Source organism: Amphiura filiformis, chromosome 10 (genome assembly GCF_039555335.1).
Source record: "Amphiura filiformis chromosome 10, Afil_fr2py, whole genome shotgun sequence".
NCBI classification, from domain to species: domain Eukaryota; kingdom Metazoa; phylum Echinodermata; class Ophiuroidea; order Amphilepidida; family Amphiuridae; genus Amphiura; species Amphiura filiformis.
The window spans coordinates 53,707,137-53,716,701 of record NC_092637.1 but is presented as its reverse complement, the minus strand read 5'-3'; the positions used below and the strand labels follow the sequence as shown (position 1 = coordinate 53,716,701).

The window sequence follows — 9,565 nt, the reverse complement described above, 5'->3', positions numbered from 1 at the left end:
TTTTCCCATGCAAAAATTACATTTTTGGTCAAAAATGGCCAAAATAGCACAAAAATATGGTTTTTGCCATTTTTTTTATATTTTAGAGTTGTGCTGTGACATTTGTATTCACCAGTGTTAGACATGTGATATGTAACATCTACAATAGAAATGAAATATCTACTCAATTTATTTTGAAAGTTACAGCTATTTTAATATTTGACATTTTTTGGGCAAAATGGAAAAAATCACTGAAAAACTCATTTTTAACCCCAAATAACTCCTAAATGAGTAAAGTAAAACGTGGGAACTTTTTGGATATTAATTCAGACATATCTTTACTCTTGATTTGTTATGTTTTCATGTTCTGCCCAAGAGTGGACTACGGAAGTGAAAGATAAATGCCCATGTCCCATAGTCTACATGATGCTGTGTGTGGTTACTGATGCAAGAGATTCACTGTGACCTTTGACCTGTTGAAGAGTACCTACTAATAGTTCCTTGTGAAGCTTGTCTGTTGTGACACCCCCTAGGTATAGAATGCTGATGTCGAAGAGAATGTTGATGCAGTGCAAGCCAAATCTGAAAGTATTGAAAAGAAACATGGGTATGTGTAAATAAAAATTATAGGCCCTACTATTTTAATACTATTAACAAATTAAAATTTGAATTAGCTATTTATAAAAGCAAAACACTCACCAATGTTTTCTAAACAATGCAAAAACACATAAGCTTAAAGGGGCATCCACAGCCTCATCCCCCCACTATACCTAAAAAAGTTGAGAGTAACCTCTGGCTACATAACATTTATGTATAAAAAATATTCTTGCAGATTAATTCATTTAGCAAAAATCTGAATTATGTTAGGTATGCCAGAACGAAATTACAACACAGTAGCCTATAGGGCAGTGTTAAATGAATCATGAAAAATCTTAATCAACTGAAATTTTGGGAATATTGCTTTTTTGTGGATATCTATTGACAAAAGAGCAAGCTTCAAAATAACTAGGCACCCAGGAACCATTTACCCAATGGTCATAAAATTTTGGATCCTTGTCCACTCTTTACATTTTGTTTTAAGGAGGCTGTGTACTCTCAGACATGCATGTAGTAAAAGTGCAATAACTTTGTAATTATTCGCACAAGGCATATAAAAGTATACATTTTTATGAAGGCAAGACATCAATAAATCTTAATATAAATACAGATTTGGGGTAAAAACAACAATTATGAAGAAAATCACAAAAAGTGAGTTTTTGGCAATATTTGTTAGGTACATCATAACAAAAAAACACTCTTTCCAAAATACGTTATTTTGTTTTTAGCTCAATCTTGAGGCTCCATTCCAAAAACGTTTTTTTTATTTTTTTGATATTGGCCTTATTTTTTGAGATATTGACCATATAAGGCATCAAATCGAACTTTTTAAAATTCACAAACGCCTATTTGCACAAAATGATGCTTAAAATCGGAAATAGACCAAAATATAAAAAAATGAGAAAACCGTTTCTTGAGTTGATCATGCTTTTACGATGATCATATTTGCTTACCTATAGATGCTGTATTTATTGAGTTATCGTGTACCTAAATCGTCATTTTACCGAGAAAATGAACATTGAAATAATGGCCGTTGAAGTTTAAAGTGGTCACATTTTGCACTTTCATCGAATCTCGCAGGAGAATGCGGCAGTTTTTATTTTTCTACCTTACATTACATAAACGTCGGGTAAATTCACAGCCCCTTGAGAAGTTTGAGCGAAATCAATTAATAACTTGATATTTAAATCGGGGGAAAGAAATAAAAAAAACCCACATTTTATCAGCTAAAACGGAGCCATTTGACCACTAGGTTTTTGTGCTTCCGTGGTGTTTCCATAAGATGCGCCGCGATGCAAATAAGCGCTATGCGTATGCGTAGCGATTTGTGCGTTAACAAATTGCGCGACACGCAACGCGATGTGTTGTTGCGCGTGTGTACCCTGCTGGTACAACAAAGATTTTCTTTCCTTGTCAATTTCAAACACGAGTGGAATAGTGAAATAAAATCCTTAAAATATTGCAGTTGGAGTAACTTACAAATCTGGATTTTCATTCCTTGCATTTATAAAAAACATAACAAAGTACAAACATATAAAAAAACCTCAATTTTGCGAAAGAAACAATGTCTAGAGTACACAGCTGCCTTAAATAGAGTCTGGTGGTTAAAGCCGCTTTGTATTTAATGTGTAGGCCTACAATTGAAATTTAAATGACTCTTAGCTCTTTAAAAATGGCTCCTGGTTCACTAGATAAATCTCAGGACCAGGAGCTGCCGCTTTTTCCAAATGTGTGGCTCCTGGTCCAGATCTGCTTTATTTTGAGGCTTGCAAAAGAGGATACTACTAGGATCACAAAAATACTCCTATTACACCATGAGAACTATCTGTTGATTAGCCAAAAAGAGAAGTTTTGTTATCAATTTGACCAATCAACAACAATGTTGTTGATTGGGGTGAATTGTTTGCAAAGTTCTATTCTGATTGGTGATTAAAATGAAGATATGTAATTGACCAATCAGAAGCAATGTTAGATCGGCAGGTAGTGCTCAGGAGGTTAAAAATAGGCAAAAAAATGCAATAATCACCCACTTCATTTTCAACATTCGACTTGTGTTCAATTCCCCCCCAAAAAAAAAAATATTTTTCTTGTCCCCCTCCCCCCACTTTTGAGGCAAACCCCCAAAATTACATAAATTTCCACTTTTTGCGGCAATTTTGTGCAAAATTTGTCGCTTTTGGCCCCCCTGAAATTCACTTTCCCCCCGAAAGAAATTCCTGGTGCCGTCACTGCCTAGGCCTATTTCTTTTGCTTCCTTACTTTGTTTCTAAAATTGTTGTGATGAAAAGACATGTTAACAAAGTTCTTGGTTATCATTTATATAGACATTGCAAACACTTTCTTCAAGCTACAAATGTAGGGGTACATGTAGGGCTTTGAGGAAATAACAAAAATATTAGGTCCCTCCCCATTTTTATGTGTTGACATACACTTTGCAATTGCAATTTTACACAGAAATGAATGGTAAAAAAATTGCATTTCAAATATTGGAAATAACAAGGACCTCCTTCAACGATTTTTGAAAAAGTCCGGACGATATATATACAATACATGTTTGGTTTTTTTACTTGGCCTAAAATGTGTGATATGAAAATAGACCTACCAAAGTACCATGTAGGCCTTTATACCAAAATCAAGAGAATACTTTTGTTTCAATTTTAATAATGGTTTTACCTGACTGCTTGAAATACTGCTATCCATGTTGTGATTGGTTTCACCTTCTGTGGTTCCATTCACTGAAAATACCCTTGTTCTGTCGGCATCTGCAGAAATCGAAAGTAAAAATAATTCGAAATAAATTTATTATAGGTCAGTTCATGGCAAATACTTCGTCCACATATTTAAAACTGATTAAAATAAATATTTCGGGTTAAATTGTTATTTATTTATTTACAAAACAAATGCATTATTATTGTCAGAAGTAAACGTGGTAACCAGATAGAGGCCCGGGGGATAGAGGGGAACTGAAGTCACATCCCGTAAACATGGTATACAGGTGTCTATGTCCCGCGCCCGTATCATCCTTTGCATTGCCCCCTCCTTGGACGCTATGCAAGTAATCTGGTTCTGGGAAAGTCACCGGGATCGAACCCGGCGCAAATTCACAACAATCCCCCGGGAAAGTCTCCGGGATCAGGCGCAGTGCCAAATCACAATTCCCCCTTGAAATGTCACACAATTAATTAACTCGTCTGCGCATTACTTTTGGGCAGAGTAGGGAGTCCATATTGGAGGAGGGGGCTGGGGGGAAATGTTTCCAAAAACCAACATTCATGCCGGGCATTCAATATTCAAGCAACAACTTAAAACAAAAATTCACAACTACGACGCACCAAAACTTTTGGCAAAAGTGCATTTGAAAGTTCTCAAAACAAATTAATTAAAAATTACTTAAAACTATATCTTACCTCGTTCACTCCTGGATTGAGTCTCAACCTCCAAATGCAACAAATTATCTGACAAAATTTCCACTTGCAGATTCTCACTCGAATTCAAAGTTATTTCAAGTTCGTATTCTTGCCTAGGAGGCGACACGCCACTACCATGACTACTGCAGTGATCGCGGGGAAGATCTCCTAGTCCACCTGTATGCGAATCATCATCTGAATCGCAGATTCGAGACGAAATAACAACTTCTGCTTCGTAATTCTGACGATTAAACCAAACTAATTCTACTGGAAGCTGGTATTTTTGAGCGATTGCAAGATCCATCTTCAAAATATCAAAATAAAATGGTCTTCGATGCACTAGTAAGAACTGAGATGCTAGATATCCTGTGGAGCAATAGTTAGGTCAAGTGCACTACAAAGCGAAGTTTTCTTCCGCAATGACAACCGAAGTTTATTTTAACCGAAATACTTTAAAATCTTGCTGGCGCTACAATATTCAAGGTCTAACCCATGTGATAATGGGATACGCCATCAATCATTCGACACTTGTCTCAGCCAAATGGCCCGCCCAGCTGGGTTATACCAAAAAGTTTACACTAAAGGGGTGGCCTCTTTTGACATCCATGACCTGTTGGGATGTAGTCCTACTTTATTGCGATTTATTTTGTCAAAACCCCAGAATTGATAAAGGCCTTTAGGGGCTGAATAATTATGAGCCCCCTGGGGGTAAAATTTCCAAACGCCAAAAAGCGCTTGCCCCCCCCTTCCGGCCCGCCCAAAATTCTTTGCCCCCCCCCCCCTTGCGCATGCCAAATTTTTGGGATCCCAATTTACACATTTTGGTCTAGAAAACTCTAGATGCATGTTGCGAGCGCAGCGAGCAGGTTCGGTACTGTTTTCCTAAGTGTTTGTGTGTCAAAAATCGCTTGCCCCCATCTCGGCTTGCCAAAATTGCTTCACCCCCCCCTTCGGCTCGCCAGAATTTCTTGCCCCCCATTTTACCCTCCCCAGGGCTCATAATCATTGCACAGCCCCTTATTTAAAATTTGGTTGAACCCGGCGACAATGGACGAGGAGGGGACAGTGGCCAGTTTTGTCAATCCGTCTTGAAAAGTGGGGGGTCCCGGTCAGGCCCGTACGCAGGATTTCATTTGGGGGGGTGCTGATTTTGAAAAAGTGGACCTTTTTCCAAGGGGGGCGATTTTGTGAAAAGTGGACCAAATTTGGACCTTTTTGTCCAAAAAAGCGTATAAAACCCCATTCACAAATTCTGAAATTTTTGGACTTTTTGTACACTTTTCCAGATTTGGATTTGGCACTTCCCCTGCGTACGGGCCTGGTCCCGGTGGTGGGGTGGGGATATTTTAATAGCTTGTCCTTGTCTCCGCTCCAGTCGGTTTGTGTTCCCCCAAGGAGCACAAATCGGCTGGGATTAACATTTAGCCTGAGAGTGGCATGGTAGAACAAAAATGGGTCAATTTGCTCAAATTGAAGTGGAGCACCCGGGGGAGCACCCACCCAGCATATTATAGTCTCGCTCACAGCCGGTTTGTGTTCCTTCGTAACGAAGGCGCACAGACCGGCTATAGGACCGAGACACAGACTACACTCCATCTTCCCCATCTCCAGGATTGACGCCCATGTCAATGGCGCGACGCCAGGGGGAATGCATGGGGGGGGGGGGATATTTTAAACCACCAGTCTGATATACCCTGCAGGGTTTATGGTTAAAAATTGGTTTATGTGGTTATTGGCCAGCACTGAATTGGTAATGTATTTTATAAGGCCAAAAGTTGATGCTCAACTAACCATAAATAAGTAAATAATTGGGCAATACGCTCTGAATACAGGAAATTAGGTGGCCACTTATAGCGCCTTTAAAAACATATCAACGTACATTGTAAACATGGATCACACTTATTTGCAATTGAGCTCAAATCCATGGAGTAATTGATTTTCGCACTAGGTATATACACAAAAATGTACAGGCCTATACTTTCACAGTTGATTGCTTGCATTTATTGGTCTATAAAGCGATTAGGCCTAAATCTTTGTAAAAATCTTGAAAATAAAAAAGCTGATCTGTTTTTGAGGCATAAACTTGCAATCATCAATAAACAATGCTTGTTTATTTAAAAGACACAGCAACGCGTCTCGGGCACGATCAGCTGATTGAAACTATCTAGAACTTATCCGGAAAAATATCCAATTAGCTTTAATAAGTAGCACGGTCTAGCACCCCCACTCGCCCATCCTCTCCAAAAGAGTCCACTCTTCATGCAGGGAAGAAAAATTGAAACAGGTTTCAAAATGTCTAGAAGGCCAAAATTAGAAAGCCAAAGAAACCCCTTTTTCAATCAAATATAACTTCATTTGTTAGGTGAAGAGTCCACTTTTGGCGGTTCTTACATTATGCAGACTGGCAGACTGGGGCAGACTGGCAGACTGGGTTAGAATATGAGACTAGTATCAAAATATACCATTTGGTATACTAGCGGTAGTAATGTCAGGTTAGAACTACCCCTAATGGTGGACACAAATTATCAAGGTCATGTCAGGGTCATACAGGCTCAAATTGCCACAGATTGTTGCAGGTTCTTAAAAATTGGTGTGAAGGAAAGCGAGACAACAAGCTACAACAAATGTCTGACGTAAAATCGATATATGAATACGTATAATATCTGGTAAAAATATATTATCGTTTTTATGTCATCAAACATACGTTAGAACTTAAGGGGCTGTGCAATAATTATGAGCCCTGGGTGAGGGTAAAATTCAGGGGGGAATTTTTTTGGCGAGCCGAAAGGGGGGGGGAGCAATTTTTGGCAAGCCGAGAGGGGGGAAAGCGATTTTTGGCACACATTCATGGGGCGTCTTTTGAATAAAACGTGCTAAAAAGGCTTAGGAAAGCGCAGGCCCGTACGCAGGATTTTTTTTGGGGGGGTGCTGATTTTGAAAAAGTGGACCTTTTTTCCAAGGGGGGGTGCGAATTTGTAAAAAGTGGACTTTTCCGCAAAAATTTGGACCTTTTTTGGCCCAAAAAGCGTAAAAACCCTGATTTTTTTTGCTCGCTACGCTCGCAAATTGTCATATTTTGGGACTTTTTGTATACTTTTGCACATTTGGGGGGTGCGACCGCACCCCCCGCACCCCCCCTGCGTACGGGCCTGGGAAAGCGGTAGGGCCTACGTACGGTACTGAAACGCTTTAATATGCAAATTTTCCTGCTCGCTGCGCTCGCAACATTTATCAAGACCATTTAAGGTTTGTAAATTGGGATGTGCAAGGGGGGCCAAGCATTTTTGGCGGGGCGAGAGGGGGGGGGCACGCAATTTTTGGCGAGCCGTTTCGAAATTTACCCCCCCCACACACACACACTGGGGGCTCATAATTATTGCACAGCCCCTAAACAAAATACTGAAAATAGAATGGGAATAGATTTAAAAACATACGGTAGATATGTTACATCAAATATTTTACATCGAATAAAAAGTCTGTAGGGTGATAGGGTCACTAACACTATTAAGATTTGACAACCACTTTCCATCCTATTTATCATAAATCTAGGCCACCACACACTATGGACCACAATGACTGCATCCCAATGGCATAGCCCAATAACCTGAATTAAACAATCATAGTGCAAAATTTGACCTGAAGTTGCAGAGTATGAGTTTTTATCCCCATATTTTGAAAGGTCATTCAATGAATGTACAAATGTATTGGGATTAAAAAGAACTGTGCCCCTGATAGATGAGCATGTTGCGGATCCTAGTGACACTACGTTTATTAATATCCATTATAATACTAGGAACACAAGAGGATGAATTCCTAGCATGAGGGTCAACCCAAATATATTGCTTAATACAATAGGGGTATTTTGTTAAATAATTGAATTGAATTGAATACATACAATTATTAAGTATGACCTGTTTACATAGCAACTGTTGTAAAAAATTACAGTTTTATAATGATGGAAAGTATTTCATGAACATGCAACAATCCAGTCTGCCAGTCTGCCCCAGTCTGCCCCAGTCTGCCAGTCTGCATAATGTAAGAACCGCACTTTTGGCATGTAAGCGATTTTTGGTGGAAAAGTACCATTTTGGAAATGGTTAGGCTGCATGTAGTAGCCTTTTGGAAATCCCCCCCCCCCCAAAAAAAAATCTCGCTTGGCTGTCTGTCAGGGACTGTTTATAATGAATTGACAAACAATAGTAGCGTATTGTTTACAAATTGGTCATTTATATGATTGCCTACATCATAATTTGACATGATTAATTACAAGTACCAATATATCGAGTAAACATTGTAACAATAGCACGTCTACGACACACTTCACACGTCACTTTGACCATGAGAGTGATACAAGTTTAGTCCAATAATCATGATAATTAGGTGAAAATCCTTCCATTCTAAGCCATTTTGTAAACTATGCAAGGTGTTGTCACAGGTATAGGCCTACTGTTTGTGGAGTCATAAATTCATGCCGACGTTATGCCAGACACGTGGATAAATAGGTTTGGTGCCTTGGAATAAACTTTTATTGAACATTACATGCCTTACTTTTAATTAAACAAACATGGGGAATAAACAAATTGCTACATGATTTTGATAATTGAAATCGATCCTGTGATAAACAAAGAGTGTCTTTTCTATACACCCAGCAGGCCTAATTTTTAAATAGCCCTACTGTAGAACCTTTTGGCCCAAAATTCCAAACAAGAAATGTCTTTAAAAAAGACAATGTAGGCCTACCGCCAGACCCAAACTCCTATGTCGATATGTCCCCACCCCTGAAAATCAAATGGTGCGACTCTAAATACCGGTTGAGTAAAACATGTTTAAAAGGCTCTGTGGTAGGGCCATTTTGACCGACACCATTTTTTTCATCGCGATTGTCCATGTCACTAATAATTCCAGTGAAGAAAGCAACCCTTTCTATTCTGTTCATAACATTATTCTCATAAATAATTGTCGATATATTTTATTTTGAGAAACAACATCCGTATTTTGGAATGTTCTTTTGATCAGTTAATAATCAAATAAATTGAATAAACTACCTTCGATCATTCGATACAAAATTATCCAAACTTATGGTCCCAATAAACAAACATCAAATAAAAACGTCAGATTTTGAGAAGCAGGGTAGAACATATTACATAATCATAAACATACAGAAATTCTATAAATAAAGAATCCTATTCAAAAATGTAAAACCAAATGGGTCATTTCTTTCAACACATTCTTATGGACGCTAGCAATGGCCATAAAAAGGACATTCCAATACAGCTTTTAGGAGATAGAGCTGCCCACCCTGGATGCATGGCTATGGTACAGGGCGATTTAGACTCCATCACAGTCACAGACATTGAAATAGGTCGCTGCAGCTGAACCGAGAGCTGAAACACAAATAGGACCTAAATACAGTTTGGTTTTGATTTGAATATATTATTAGGCCAAATAAAAAAATAAACATGTTTCACGTCCCCTCCCGCTTCTTTTTGAGGTTTATTTTTTATTTTTTGAAATTCAGTTATAACTTTTCAAAAAATATGTCTAGGAAGTAGAGATTCTTTCTATATAGCCTTTTTATACAA

The 9,565-nt window shown here is 38.5% G+C and overlaps 1 protein-coding gene across 1 annotated transcript; it reads right to left on the bottom strand.

Annotated features, from left to right (window-relative positions):
* Nucleotides 1-238: 238 nt before the first annotated feature.
* On the bottom strand, nt 239-4,477 carry LOC140162319 (uncharacterized). Its single transcript, XM_072185552.1, has 3 exons — nt 3,984-4,477; nt 3,250-3,338; nt 239-561 (listed from the first exon to the last, which is right to left on the bottom strand). The coding sequence occupies exons 1-3, from the start codon at nt 4,285-4,287 to the stop codon at nt 436-438; spliced, it is 519 nt and encodes a 172-aa protein (XP_072041653.1). The 5' UTR covers nt 4,288-4,477; the 3' UTR covers nt 239-435.
* Nucleotides 4,478-9,565: the final 5,088 nt, after the last annotated feature.

Excerpts from the sequence above, each read along its gene's own strand:
- LOC140162319 (XM_072185552.1), bottom strand. The coding sequence starts at position 4,287 with ATGGATCTTGCAATCGCTCAAAAATACCAGCTTCCAGTAGAATTAGTT. Across the intron at positions 3,339-3,983 it reads TCAATCCAGGAGTGAACGAG|ATGCCGACAGAACAAGGGTA; the intron begins GTAAGATATAGT and ends CGATTTCTGCAG. Across the intron at positions 562-3,249 it reads GCAGTATTTCAAGCAGTCAG|ATTTGGCTTGCACTGCATCA; the intron begins GTAAAACCATTA and ends CAATACTTTCAG.